The sequence below is a fragment of the Pan paniscus genome, chromosome 15 (genome assembly GCF_029289425.2).
Source record: "Pan paniscus chromosome 15, NHGRI_mPanPan1-v2.0_pri, whole genome shotgun sequence".
Lineage (NCBI taxonomy): Eukaryota > Metazoa > Chordata > Mammalia > Primates > Hominidae > Pan > Pan paniscus.
In genome coordinates this window covers 59,240,468-59,255,962 of record NC_073264.2, presented here as the reverse complement: position 1 = coordinate 59,255,962, position 15,495 = coordinate 59,240,468, and the positions used below count along the sequence as shown (strand labels likewise).

Below are 15,495 nucleotides of genomic sequence, written 5' to 3'. Positions count from 1 at the left end.
CAAAGTAGTCTTTGAAATACAGTTTAATATATTTTTGTTAATTATTTTACCTTTGGCAATACATAATATAAAATCTTACAACATCCATAATATTGCCAATAGAATAAATGGGAGATTAAAATTTAAAAACAAAGTTCTGATTAGAGATAATACATTTTCCTGTAAGACAATACATTTTCCTGAAAGTCTTTGCTTTGGGGAGTTGGATTAATACAATATGGGAAAGGAGAGCTGACCCAAGTGCCAAACTTGCTGTATTGTATGATATTGGTTTAATCATTTCTTGCCTAAAAAGTGAAAGCACATGCTTACATTTGCCATGATGATTATCTTGTGGGTCAAGTCCTGTCTGTTGTGTTTGGCAGAACAAATGGACACAGTCACAGGGCCAAATGAGGAGTTCACACCAGTTCTGGGATCTCCAGTGACACCCCCTGGAATAATGGTGGGGGAACCCAGCATTTCCCCTGCACTTCCTGCTTTGGAGGTATCCTCTGAGAGAAGAACTGTTGTTCCATCTATTACTCGCGTTAATACAGCTGCCTCATATGGCCTGGACCAACTTGAATCTGAAGGTATTCATGCTTTGAAGGGGATCTTTTCAAGGACTGGTTGAGTGAGTCACTGAGCAAATGTTTTTGAAAAAGAATTAAGTAGGAGTATATTCAATCTGCACTATAGATCAGAGGACAGTAAACTACAGCTGGGCCAAATCTGGCCTGCCACTTGTTTTTGAATGGTTTGTAAGCTAAGAATGGTTTTTACATTTTGAAATGATTGAAAAAAAAAAGTCAAAAGAAGAATAATATTTTGTGACATAGAAAAGTTATAAAAATTCAAATTCCAGTGTTCATAAATAAAGCTATATTGGAACACAGCCATACTAATTCATTTTCATATGTGTGTGGCTGCTTTTGTGCCAGAGCAGCAGAATTAAGAAGCTGTGACAGAGACTCAGTGGCCCACAAAGCCTGAAACATTTATGATAGGGCCCTTTATAGAGCAAGTTTGCTGACTCTGCTATGGATCTGTGGTTCTCAACTATAGTTGACCATTAGAATTACCTTGGAGAGCTTTTGAAACATCCCAGTGCCTGAATCACTCTCCAGTGATTCAGATTAAGATGGTGGGGGGTGGAATCTGGCATCAGCATTTTAAAAGACTGCCTTAGATGATTTCAGTATTCAAGCTGGATTGAGAATACTAGGTTAAGATGGAGATGTTGAGTTTCCCCACCAGATTTTCTTGGTTGCAAGTTTTAATGTGGGGTGTATTTTAACAGCATTGCTCTGGTTGTTAATGCTGGGTTATTCTCCCTTAGTAACATCTCTGGGTTAGTCTGTGCTACTATTTGGAGATAGGCAGTCTCTTTATTTACTAAGACCAAGAAATTCATGCCAAATTGTACTTTCCAAGACATTGGCTTTGAGCATGTAAAAGAAACTTGAGGCACAGCTGCCTATCAACAAATAAGAAGACTAGAAATATGACACATAGTCACGTAATTAATCAGCATTTTGGCAGGTGAATAGTTCCTGGCTGGAGATACAAAATGTCCAGAGATTTATAGTGCAGAATTTCTTAAACTAATCTGGAACACTGGTAAGCTTTTGGGCACTCAATTAGCCATGTGTTTGCTGCAGTAAAAGACATAGGATGTGCTATTATTTTTTTTTGTCTAAAGCAGGGAAGGAGGTTGAGCTAGGTTTGCAGCTGACTCTGGTGCAGACTTTCTGGGTAACACTGGTTGGCTGCTGACAGAGGAACATGACATTTTAGGAGCAGTGTGGAGAATTCCACAGTAGAAGCCTGGTTTAAGAAACAGATCAAAGTGGGCTCAAAGGCTAACAGCTCTTGCATTCCACATTAAGATAAGTACTGTATGACTTTGAGTTTAGCGTCTCATATTAACTGTCTGCTCTCCTTGATGCCATCTGGAAAAAGCAGGTTTCCCTAAATTAACCTGAGTTAGACATGACAGCTTTACCCAGCAGGGCTCATTAAATCAGAGAAAAAAAAAATTTGTGAATAATCCATACTTGTGAAACTGCAGTAACTTTCTAAATTTAGTAGATGATGGCAGTTGTATTGAAATATGTTAGAATTTTCCGACATGCCTAAGGTGTCCTGGGGTTTTAGTTCTTTTCTTCTACACAATTCAATTTTGCTACTTTTTGATAATATATTTTGTTAGTTTTTGATCTAAATTATCCTTGTCATGGGTTACAAAAATATTTTTGGTCAAAAGATATTATTTTTGCTACATTGTCGGGCTTAGGATTTTGAAGTAGCACATTTTTACTCGTAAATGCCAAGGAGTACAACTTATGTTTAATTAGTATACGTTAATAATACCATTGTTAGTTTTATGCTGGTGCTTCTAGTCCTCCAAAAGCTGAATTGACTACACTGATTTAAACAAATCAACCTACTAGACTCCTGGATGTATTGGAGACCTCTATTTTCAATGCATGTTTTTCTACCTTGCCCGGGAATATAAGTGCAGCTTGAAGCTTTGACTGGGTAAAACATTTTAATTCTTCCATAAGCTTATGCCTAGAGGCAGGTAATTTTTTTTCTTATCTAGAACCCTGTATTACTTACGTCAGGTTAGCAGCCTTTCTTGTTTTAGTCTTTGTGATGAGTTTATATGTTATTTTAATATCTTCCTTTTTCACTAGGGGGCAGGAGCATTTCTCTGGGAAATGAGGTACTTTTCTCCATGGGATTTGGAAAGGGACATCCTTTGTTAGACATTAGACACCAAAGAAGAATGAACCTTTATGGAAATTTCTGAATCCGCAGCTCTGTTTATCCTTTAAGAGATAACTAACAGCCCAAATCAGTCTAAAAATGATGTCTACTTGCACCCTGTCTTCTTCCCTGCTTCTCACATCTCTACAACATGATGACTGAGATGGGGTATGAGTTTCCAAGGGCTGTCATAACTAAGTACCACAAACTGGGTGGCTTAAAACAACAGAAATTTATTCTCACGCAGTCTGGAGCCTGCAAGTTGGAAGTCAAGGTATAGGCAGGGCTTGCTCTCTCCAGAGCCTCTAGGGGAGGAACCCCAGGGTTTCCTTGGCTTGAGGCAGCATGACTCCAATCTATTCACATGGCCCTCTGTGTCTCTGTGCTCAAGTTTTCCTCGCTTTTTAAGAACACCAGTCATTGGATTAGGGCCCATCCTAATGACCTCATCTTAATTATGTATGCCAAGACCCTGTTTTCAAATATGGTCACATTCACTGATACTACCGGTCAGGACTTGAACATACCATTTGGAGGGACACAATTCAACATGTAACAGGGGTCTGCTTCTGAAGAGTTTGCCAGCTGTCTGTGAAGACAGACATGCTACCTGAGTGATGTGAATTGGTAGAGTGGGAGAAGTTTTGGTGTGTTTTCCTTTTCTTAGTCACTGAAGAAAGCCTGCCTTGATAAGTGCCTGCCACCTTGTGCATATTTCAGTGTCTTTTATCTTGTCAGCAAAAATGCAGTTTGATGTTTGAAGGGATAATGGTTTATTTTTCACCTTGCCTGTTACATTTGATTTCTATGTATGACTTTTTTTTAGGGATAAATATTCTCACAATGATAAATGCCTTATACTCATTTCAGGCATACCTCTACGAGAGCTGTATTTAGCAGCTTTGAAATACAAACATAACAAACATGTTCTTTTTATTCAAAATGGGATAATGACAAATTTTATACATATTTTATAACTGCATAAATTAATTTTTGGACATGATCTTTGTATAGGTTGATTTTCTTCTCTTGTTGAATATTAATGTCTTTCCTGTTCTAGAATGCCAACTTAAAATTTCTGATTAGTCTTGAAAACATACTTGGAATTTATGTGGGTTAACTCTTTAAAATATTTTAGTACTAATATTTCTTATCTACTTAAAGAAGTCCCACTTTCTGTATGTTAGAAATCTGTCTGAAGATATCTGCTTACTCTAAATAAATCAAACTTTTATTTTATTCTTTCTGTATACCCCCATGGAAGATGGAAATTAATCTGTGCTCTGAAGTGGTAATAATAATTCTGTAGAATGGAAGGTTGTTGCTTTGGCAATTCCATATTCAGAAAAATCTATTGTGGGTCTATTTGTGTCAGATAGTAGGTTTCTAAGAACATACGGGAGATAAGAATATAAAAACAGAGATTTCTCAGATCTTGTGATTAAGTCTTTGATGGTCCTCCCTCCCACCCCCCGCCCTTCTTCCCTTAATATTTGGAAGTCAATATCTGGGCCTTCCAGCTAGTGGGAAATGGGGAGCCAGTTGGTGCTTGCCATGGTGCGGACCAGACAGAGACAGGAATACAGTGACAGGAACACTGAATTTGCTTGGACTCTTCTGGGTTAGCTCTTCTGCAAGAAAAAAGCAATTCCAGTGTTCCTCATCTGGGGAACTTGAATTCTTGATCCGATTGGTCTTATTTAATATCTTTCTGTGGGCATGCATGTTGAGCGTTGTGTATAATCCCATGATATTATCTCAACCCTGTATTAGTCTGTTCTCATGCTGCTAATAAAGACATACCCGAGACTGGGTAATTTATAAAGAAAAGAGGTTTAATAAAGTGAAAGAGGTTCCACATGGCTGGGGAGGCCTCACAATCATGGCGAAAGGCAAAGGAGTAGCACAGTTACATCTTATATGACAGCAGGCAAGAGAGCTTGTATAGGGGAACTGCCCTTTATAAAACCATCAGATCTCTTGAGACTTATTCACTGTCATGAGAACAGCATGGGAAAGACCCACCCCCATGATTCAGTTACCTCCCACTGGGTCCCTCCCATGCCACATGGGGATTATGGGAGCTACAATTCAAGATGAAATTTGGGTGGGGACACAACCAAACCATATTAAATCCCCATTTCCTCATTTGTTTCAAAAGGCCCACTTATTATAGACCTTATGAAACAAACTCATAGTAATTGACTTGCTGGAGAATTACCTTTAACATAGAGATTTTTAATTCTTGGCCGGGCATGGTAGCTCACACCTGTAATCCCAGCACTTTGGGAGGTCGAGGCAGGTGGATCACGGGGTCAGGAGATCGAGACCATCCCAGCTAACACAGTGAAACCCCACCTCTACTAAAAATACAAAAAATTAGCCAGGCATGGTAGCACGCACCTATAATCCCAGCCACATGGGAGGCTGAGGCAGGAGAATCACTTGAACCCGGGAGGCATAGGTTGCAGTGAGCCGAGATCACACCACTGCATTCCAGCCTGGGCAACAGAGCAAGATTCCATCTCAAAAAAAAAAAAAAAAATCCAATGGAGAAGCTATGTTTAACTTTCTTTAATAACTTAATTTTTTAAAATACAAAACCAAATATATCCTTTAACTACAGTTTTTTTCTTTTCTGACAGTTTTTATTTGCTTTTCTAAGACTGTTTTGTCTGTCTTTATATTTAGTTTTTAAATGATTGCGTTTTTGACATTTTTTTCCCAGCCAGGCACCATACATGGGGCAGAAAGCTGTCATTATTTTGCCACTCATTGTTTAATCTATTTCAGATATAACCATTTTCCTGCCTTCATGTGTGCACATGTGTGCATGCATGCGTATGTGTGTATTTAATATCATGGTTGTTTTTGTCCTCAGAGAACAATTCCAGTATTTATTTGCAGTGTCTCTTAATTTCCTCTGCTGAAGAGATAGTGGTATTATCTCTCTTTCCTTATCTGGGGTTTCTAGTTCTGTCCCCTTCTGCGGTCTTCTTTACTGATAACGGGAATTTCAGGAGAAAGTCATTTCTGAAAAGTATGCCTTCATTCAGGTGACTGAATGATATTCTTGGGAGTCTGGTGGCCTCATACTGAAGCCAATGTCTTTGTCTCTTTCTTTTATCATCAATCAGAAAAAAATTGGGAAATACATTGTTTAAGTAGCATTAGGGTGAAGTTTTTAAGATATTTTTCTTTTTTTTTTTGCAGTTGCAAGATTTAATAGAGGGAAGACAGAGCTCCCATACAGAGGGAGGGGACCCAAAGAGGGTAGCTGTTGCCGGCTCGAATGCCTGGGTTTATATCCCGGTCATTGTCCCTCCCGCTGTGGTCTCAGGTGATAGATGATTGGCTATTTCTTTGCCTCCTGTTTTAGCCTAATTAGCATTTTAGTGAGCTCTCTTTACTATCTGACTGGTTGGGTGTGAGCTAAGTTGCAAGCCCCGTGTTTAAAGGTGGACGTGGTCACCTTCCCAGCTAGGCTTAGGGATTCTTAATCAGCCTAGGAAACCCAGCTAGTCCTGTCTCTCAGTCCCCGCTCTCAACAGGAAAACCCAAGTGCTGTTGGGGAGGATGGCTGACGACCGTTCTAACTGCTTCCTGCTGAATTGGGGCATAGTAGGGGTTGTGCAGTTGAGATTTCCTTGGGAGGAGTGCCTTTGATGTCATTAACATCAGCGCATTGGCTAGCAGGCCAGTCCAGGGGTCTGTGGTAGATTTTAGTCATGGACTGCATCTGGGGCTCCATTTGAAGAACGATTTGTAGTTTTACAGCTTTGATTCTGAAAGAGACAAACTTAACAAGGAGATTAAAGATACAGGGATTGAAATGTATGGCCTGCAGTGCAGGGGATTATTTCTTTGGCATACTTCACAGGCCCTGACTATCTGCTTGATAGTTTTGAAAAGGCCTGGTCCAGTAAATAATAATTTGGCCATCTGATGGGTGCTATCAATGCCTAACTGAAAGGTTTGGTGAAGGTTTTTAAGTAATTTCTATTGGTTAGCTGCAGGCAAAAGTATTTTTCCTTCTTCGGTGGCTAGCCATCTGGAGAGGAGGAAAGTATGTCCTTGTGAGGTTCCCTATTCTATTTTTCCTGCTGAGTAGTGGGGCTTGGTTTCCCGGAGGGGATTACCCCATACTAGGGGTCCTTCTATAAGCATTTCAAATGGAGGGTCCTGCCTTGTGGCTCTTTTGGCTTCAATGTCCACTTGGTGGTTTCCTTCTATTTTCCTTTCCTTTCCTTTCTGATGACCCCGGCAGTGTAAGACTGCCACCTCTTTAGGTTTCTGTACAGCCAATAATAATCTCCTAAAGACTTCCTGATGTTTAATAGGTGTTCCCTTGGAAGTTAGGGATTCCCTTTCTCTCCATATTGCTGCATGGGCATGGAGGACTAGGTAAGCATACCTAGAGTCTGTATATATATTTACCTTTTTTCCTTCTCCTAATTTTAGTGCCCAAGTGAGGGCTATTAGTTCTGCCAACTGAGCACTAGTTCCTGGAGTGAGGGGATTACTTTTAAGTATTCCATTATCACTGACCACTGCATACCTCGCTTTTCAAAGTCCTTTTTCTACAAAGGAACTTCCATCAGTATACAAGCTGAGGTTGGGATCAGTCAAGGGAACCTCTAAAAGGTCCCCTCGAGCAGCGTAGGTTTGAGCAATTACTTGTTGACAGTTATGTTCTATCTTTTCTTCATTGTCTGGAAGAAATGTTGCTGGATTAAGAGTTGCACAAGTACTCAGTCACAGCACTGGCCCTTCAAGTAATAGAGCCTGGTATTTAAGTAAACGGTTGTCTGACAGCCACAAGTCTCCTTTAGCAGTCAGTATGCCATTCACATCATGAGATGTCCACACAATAAGATCTCTTCCCTGTATTATTTTAACTGCTTCAGATACTAAGACTGCTACTGCCGCTACTACCCGTAAACAATGAGGCCAACGCTTTGCCACTACATCAGTTTCCTTACTCAGGTATGCCATGGGTTGCAAGCTTGTCCCTTGGATCTGTGTAAGGACTCCTAGAGCTATTCCTGTTTTTTCTATGACATATAAAGAAAAGTCTTGCTCCGTTGGCAAGCTTAACACTGGGGCTTGGGTTAGGGCCTTCTTTAGGGCCTGGAAAGCTGCTTCTGCTTCAGGTGTCCATCTTACTAAATGGGTATTGGCTTTCTGAGTTTCCTTAATTAGTGTATATAATGGTCTGGCTATTTTGCTGTACCTGGGAATATCCATATTTGGCAGAAACCTGTTATGCCAAGGAACCCTCTTAGTTGCTTTAGGGTTTTGGGATGAGGGTAAGCCAGTATAGGCTGGATACGTTCCTTACCAAGGGCCTTGGTGCCTTTGGATAATTTTAGCCCTAAGTATTTAACCTGCTGTGAGCAGTGCTGAGCCTTTGGTTTGGAAACCTTGTAGCCACAGGTAGCAAGGAAATTTAAGAGCACTTGGGTGGCTTGATGGCACAAGGTTTCTGAACTGGCGGCTAAAAGTAAATCATCCATGTACCTAAGGACAAGAGTGTCCAGGTATGAGAATTGGCTCAAGTCTTGGGCTAATGCCTGGCCAAATAGATGGGGGCTATCCCTGATCCCTTGGGGTAAAACAGTCCAGGTGAGTTGAGACGTTGAGTTTGAAGGGTCTTCAAAGGCAAACAAGAATTGAGAGTCAGGATGTACAGGGATGCTGAAAGAGGCATCCTTAAGGTCCAGGACTGTAAACCACACTGCTTCTTCTGGTATTTGGGAAAGCAGAGTATAAGGGTTAGGTACAGCTGGGTCTAGAGGGACAACGGCCTCATTGATAATCCTGAGTTCTTGCACTAACCTCCACTGTCTGCTGGGTTTCTGTACTCCTAAAATTGGAGTATTGCAGGGGCTATTGCATGATTTCACTAGGCCTTGGGTTTTTTAGGTCCTTAACAATCTTTTGGAGTCCTTGTTGAGCCTTGGGTCTAAGGGGGTACTGCCTTTGGTAGGGAAAGGAGGCAGAATCCTTTAGTTTAACTTGAACAGGATGAGCATTCTTTGCTCGTCCATATTGTCCTTCTGTTGGCAAGACTTCAGGATTAATTCCTTCCTCAAGCAGGGGATAACAAATGGGTGTTCCTTCTCCTATGTTCAGGTGTATAATGGCCCCTGCTTTTGCTAGAATGTCTCTCCCTAACAAGGGAGTGGGGCTTTCAGGCATAATTAGAAAAGCGTGTGAAAAGAGTAAAGCTCCTCAGTCACAACTTAGTGGCTGGGAGAAGTATCTAGTGACTGGCTGTCCTAGGACCCCTCAGATAGTGACAGATCTGGAGGACAGTTGTCCGGGACAGGAGAGTAAGACTGAGAAGGCTGTGCCAGTGTCCAGGAGACAGTTAACCTCCTGGCCCTCAATGGTGAAGCATACCTGGGGCTCTGTGAGGGTGATGGCATGGGCTGGCACTTGCCCCAGCCACCCTCAGTCCTGCTGCTGTATCATCTGGTTAGTGGTTTCTGACTCAGAGGACCTTCATCCCCTGGGGCAGTGGGCCTTCCAGTGATTCCCTCAACATAAGGGGCATGGACAAGGGGGCGGCTTACTTCTATTTGGACAATCTTTTTTAAAGTGTCCTGGTAGACCGCACTGGAAGCAAGCCCTATTAGGCATTCGATTTGCCCAGCTTTTCCCTTTTCCAGAGCCTCCAAAGTCCACTTGCCTGAGGGCCATGACTAAAGCGGTGGCCTTTTTTTTTTATACCGTTTGTCCTGTTCCACCGGTCCTCCTGATCTCTATTATAAAAAACCAAGGTTACTAAGTTCAATAGGGTTTCTAAGTTTTGCTCCGGGCCTAAGGTGGACTTTTGAAGTTTTTTTCTAATGTATGTAGCTGACTGGGTGATAAACTTATCCTTTAAGATTAGTTGGCCTTCAATAGAGTCAGGTGACAGGGAGGTATGCTTTCTCAATGCCTCCCTTAGTCTCTCTAGAAAGGCAGTAGGATTTTCGTCCTTTCCCTGTGTTATAGTGGACATCATTGAATAATTCATAGGCTTCTTCCTAGTTTTCCTTAGTCCTTCTAGCACGCAAGTTAGCAAAATCCCATCAGAAGGCCATATTTATAAAACCAAGTTTGAGTGATTTTTCCTTTGGTTGCTGCTGTGTGGTATATGATGTTAAAGATCAAGAAGAGTGTGATAGGCTTGAACTGTCTCCTGCTATTTGTGATTCTGTAGTGTGAGATTATGAATGTTCCCTCTGTGTTAAGAATGGGCACGAGTATTGGCTTTTATTCTTGGAAATGCTTCGGATTCTGATTTAACTTTGCCTCAATGACAGAGCCACTTAACTGATACACAGTGGAGATGACATGGAAAAGAGTATTCCATGGAATATGCCCTTCATTTGATTTTAATGGTGAACTCAGTGCTGGGTCTTTCTCCTCCAGTTGCCTGTTCTGTTGAATGGGAATTAAATAAAAAATAATTTTATAACTATTAACATGAACACATGAAACATCTAATACTTTTTGCGAAATATGTTAGGGAAGGATGAGGTTTCCTTTTCTTGTTTTCATTTTTGTGTCACTTTAAGTGTCTTATATGATAGATTATGAAACACAGAATTGCTGGTGATTTCAGTTATCAGTTGCCTCTTATGGTAAGTCATTTTGTTGTCTTTTCCTGAAATCATCGTGCTTTCTTTGGCATTTATGACAGAGCTCTATTCCTAAGTACCTGCATACTCTGTGGGTTAGTACATCCATTATGTAGCACTCAGAATGGTCATCACGTTTGCTAATAATGCTCACATAGCCTGTGGTATTTCAAAAATATTTAAAATCAATATTGTGAGGTATTGCCGTAAAGCTGTGTTCACAAATTCTGCTGTTGAAGAAAGATAACTGACATTTACTCTCGTTTTTCTGGTATGCTTTCCTGCCACAGGGAATTCATTTATTGGTATAATTGCAGTTAAGTAAACCTTGTAGAGTTGGTTCCCCTCATCTATTTTTTGTGTGTGTGTGTGCCTTTTTTTTGCCAGTCCGGCACTGCTTAGTAAGCTTATCTTAGACATTCATAAAATTATACAGAATGGCTCATGATGATGAAAGGATTTAGCTTTGTACATATTCAGTGGTTTTATTTATTCTTTCAGTTATGTGTGCATTTAACAAGTATTTATTTGGCTATTCAGATGATACCAAGAATAATTGGGGGTGGATCTTGCTCTTAAGGGAGCACGAGTGCTAGTAGAAGAGGTAAGATAGATATCTACAAAACAGAAATGCAACATATAAGTGAGGACTAAACTCTGATGTTTTAATCTTGACCAAATTCCTATCTAAGGGGTCTGGAGAGTCATGCCCTACAAATCATAAATTTTCATCAGATGGGTTTTATTTAACCCTGTATATCGTGACTTACTTTCCAACTTGACTCTGGCATAACATTATGAGACAAGGAAGAAAATATAAATATTTTACCCCAAAACATGTTTCTTTGCCATATGTTGAAATGGCCCTGCAAAGCGTCCTTTGTAGGGGAAAATGTGCTTCTGTAAAGAATCTCCATTAACGAAGCTAGATCTTTTTCTTCCTGACCCTCCCAATCCTAAAGAGATTAACTAAAATCTGAATAGGAAACATTTGTCACCTATTGTTTCTAAGGGCAGCCACTATAAGACTTCAAAAGAACTTTTGTCTCCACAATCTTTATCTTAACCTGAACATTCCCTTTCTATCAATCCCAGGTCTTCCTGACCACCTTGGGCACATGTTCTCACAACCTCCTGAGGGCTGTGTCATGGGCCATGGTTACTCATATTTGGCTCAGAATATATCTCTTCAAATATTTTACAGAGTTTGACTCTGTTCATCGACAGAAGGCAGAAAGGATCACAAAAAAAGGACTCTAAGTAAGAGTCAGGAGAGAAAAAGGACTCTAAGAGTCAGGAGAGACTTTAGTTCCATCCTAGAAAAACACTGGATTGGTGTATACCCCTGTGTGTCTTTGTGTGTGTGTGTGTGTGGCATGGGGGAGTGTTTGTGTTATAGATTTGTGTATATATTTACAGTAATGTGCTGTATAATGAAGTTTTGGTCAACAACACACCTCATATATGATAGTGGTCCCATATGATTACAATATTGTACTTTTACTGTACCTTTTCTATGTTTAGATACACAAATACTTACCATTGTGTTACAGTTGCCTACAGTATTCAGTACAGTAACATGCTGTACATGTTTGGAGCCTAGGAGCAATAGGCTATACCTTATAGCCTACATGTGTAGTAGGTCTACACCTTCTATATTTGTGTATGTACACTCTATGATGTTTGCATGATGATGAAATCGCCTAATGACACATTTCTCAGAATGTATCCCCATTGTTAAGTGATGTACAACTGTATATTTATAATTTTATTGATAATTGTAGAAAAATGAGTGGGAACAAACCTAACAATATGGAAAAAATTCTAAAGAGTGGTGAATAGATACCATATACACCACACTAGCAATAAATTGTTTTATAGCCGTGCAATCAACCAAGTCATAGCTCACTGGTTAGATGAATTATTTCTTAAGAATAGCTTTTAACAACTGGAGCGGCTGCTTTTCCATGAAGAACAGGCAATCAGGTGCTCAGCCTCGGGCTAATAAATATCTAGTTTACAGTAAACTAGATGTTTCTATAGAAAGAGATACATGTCGTTTTTGAGGATGATGTTCAGACTCCTGGCAAAAGGATTTGTTCTGACTGTTTAATCTGGGCACAGACTCCAGGGTTGAGAATCCCTGTGGGCAGTGGTCCAAGCAGGGCTTTCCATGTGTGGTGGCTTTTGTGCAGATGCTGAGGCAAACACGTAGCTTGGAACTATATGTGAGTGGTAGAAATTTCAAAGATATTTTAGATGCTTGCAGAAAATTAAGGCATTTTCAAAGGCATGATTTTTCAATATGAGGATAGACATATGTAAGTATTCTTTGGTGCAAACATGAGAATTTTATTGCATTGGAGGACAAACAATTACAAACCTTAAATATGTATAGAATAATGTGTGGATAGTATCAACTACACTTTATCAAGCTATATTCATAACCATGAAGTTGTTTTGCCATCGGACTACCTCTTAGCATTTAAATGAATGTGCATCCCTGAGGGAAAAGATTAGAAGAAAAATGTAATACACCAATTTAAATGACCTTACAAGATTTAAAAATTATCACACTTGGAAGCATTACATTGCTCCTGAAAGATTTACATTGATTTTGCCCTCATTTACCAGGGCCTTTTCTTCTCCAGCCATTCTGCCTCCTTCTACATTGCTTATCTCTAGACACAATAGTCTACAGAAATTTCTTCTATTAAAACAGCATAAAGAATCTGCAGCGTTTTAGCAGCAGAAGGAGATTCTCCAGGTGGGCAGGAGCCTGGTGCTGCTCCCTCTGGATTTTTTTTAAGGTGTCTGCTTCACATGCTCTCTGAGGAATCCTGTTTCCCATTAAAACTCTGGCTCAGGAAGAGATGTACATCCTTTCACCTGTTTCAGCTGAAATTAGTAGAAATTTTTAAAAGACCTGGCTCAAACCTAAGGGAACACAAAGCAAATAAACTGAGAAGTGAAAGAAACAGAAAATGAATTAGGTTCGTCTAGTACAAATTTCTCTCTGATCTTCACTAATGAGTTTCTAGGGATTATGGGCCCTGACCCATTCCGTGCTCTGTCTGGGTGTTTTATATTCTGTTCCCAAAGCACTGGCACAATATTTCAGGCACTTTGCCAGGCTTTCTGGCACCTCAGTGCTTGGCTTTTTTTTTTCCCCCTATGTAAAGGGTAAACTTCTCATTTTCTACTCCCCACCCCCGCCCCCGCATAGAAGAGCCAAGACCAAGATATGAATTTCTCCTAGGGCTCACCACCAAGTAGTAGTGAGCCCCTACCCCCTGCATACGTACTGTCTGTCCTGTTTACAGGTTGAAGGACACACATTTAATTCCTAGGCAAGTGACAGTCCAACAGTTGTTATGATTAATACCATGTACATGCCACCCTTCAGAGAAAATTCCATCCCAGTTAAAGGTATGATTCATTTCCAGGCAGTATAGCACTGTTCTCACCACACAAGAAATACACCCATATGATAAAAAGATCATTCTGTCACTTTCTATAGCAAATAATACTCAGAGCTCCTCTGCTCCATAAACAGGGAGCTATGAAGTTAAGAGGCCAGGAAAGAAACAGAAAGAATTCAGCTCAAACTTATTCTCCTCTATGAAGCCTCCTGGACCACTCAGCCCACACTGATGAGTAGAATAAGTGAGTGGAAAACGGCTCTCTTCCAGCACTTTGGGAGGCCAAGGCAGGAGGATCGCTTGAGGCCAGGAGTTTGAGACTAGTCTGGGAAACATAGTGAGACTCCACCTGTATAAATTTTTTTTTTTTAATTAGCTGGGTGTGGTGGCATGTACCTGTAGTCTCAGCTGTTTAGGAGGCTGAGGCAGGAGGATTGCTTGAGCCCAGGAGTTCGAGGCTGAAGTGAACTGTGATCATACCACTGCACTCCAGCTTGGGTGACAGGGTGAGACCTAGTCTCTTTAAAAAAAAAAAGTTATACTCATTTGAAACATATACACGACATAACTTAATGAAAATTGGATTGGAGTTCTAAAGGCATTTAAATATTTATTTTGAAGAGGAAGATAGGGTGTTGTTGAGTTTATTTCCATTCAATAAACATATACTGAGTGCTTATTCTGTGTGAGGCACAATGCTTGATCCTGGGAAGTGGGGCACAAAGATGGATTAAGGTGAAATATCTGCTTTCAAGGAGCTAAATGCATGCAAGTATGATAAAACAAATGCATATTTCCACAAATTATTATGTAAGCCTCATTTTAGATAGGTTGAGACATGCTTTACATTTTGAAGGGGAAATCTACTTTCATACATATTTTTGCATAGTCAATAATCAACCTAACCAACCTATAATTTATCTTTTGAGTATATGTGGATTTTTATATACAAGTTTTGTGTATGTTTGCTTAAAGCAAGTAGTCCTTTAAGATGACTAATTAGCTGAAGAAAAAGATATTATTCCAGATGGCTCAGAATTTACAGATATAATATTAATATAGCTTTGTGTTTCTCTTTATAGCATACTTGAGAAATAGGATTGCTGTAGTCTCGTTTTCTAGAGGGAAATATATGAAGCTGTCATCTGAATCATAAGTGAGTTATTTAATGAGCAGATGTTAAGCCCGGCACAGTGGCTCATGCCTGTAATCCCAGCTACTCGAGAAGTGGAGGCAGGAGGGTCTCTTGAGCCCTGGAGTTCAAGACTGCAGTGAGCTGTGGTTGTGCTGCTGTACTCCAGCCTGGGTGACAGAGCGAAACTCTGTCTCTAAAATAAAGGAGCAAGTATTGAACTCTAGAACTTGTAATTATTGCTACAGGGCTCTACCAGTGTAACTTTGGGGCAGGATTTGTAGAAGATAATGGATGACATACCAATTATATGGGCTCATGGCTGAAAAGGAGTTGTTGTGGGCACTAAATGCGAAGGTACTTATGTAAACCGGTATCTTCAGCTTGTTAACCAGATATAGGCAATGCCATTATCAAGAGCAGAATCCTCAAATTCAGAGAAAGTAATACTAAATGAAATAAGAAAATTATTTATTTATTTGTTTATTGTTGAGACAAGGTCTCACTCTATTGTTTAGGCTAAAGTACAGTGGCGCAATCATAGCTCACTGCAGCC

At 40.2% G+C, this 15,495-nt stretch overlaps 1 protein-coding gene across 6 annotated transcripts in view; it reads left to right on the top strand.

Annotated features, from left to right (window-relative positions):
* ARMH4 (armadillo like helical domain containing 4) overlaps window positions 1–15,495 on the top strand; it is a 156,048-nt gene that overhangs the window by 20,383 nt on the left and 120,170 nt on the right. For 5 of the 6 annotated variants that reach the window (XR_008620897.2, XR_008620896.2, XM_034937626.3 and 2 more), the window contains exon 4: window positions 366–575. The exons of the other annotated variant lie outside the window; for it this stretch is intronic. Coding sequence is in view for 3 of the 5 variants with exons in the window: in XM_034937626.3 (XP_034793517.2) it covers window positions 366–575 (210 nt within the window). In the remaining 2 variants the exon portion in view is untranslated. The remainder of the gene's footprint in view (window positions 1–365; window positions 576–15,495) is intronic. 6 annotated transcript variants of the gene reach the window in all.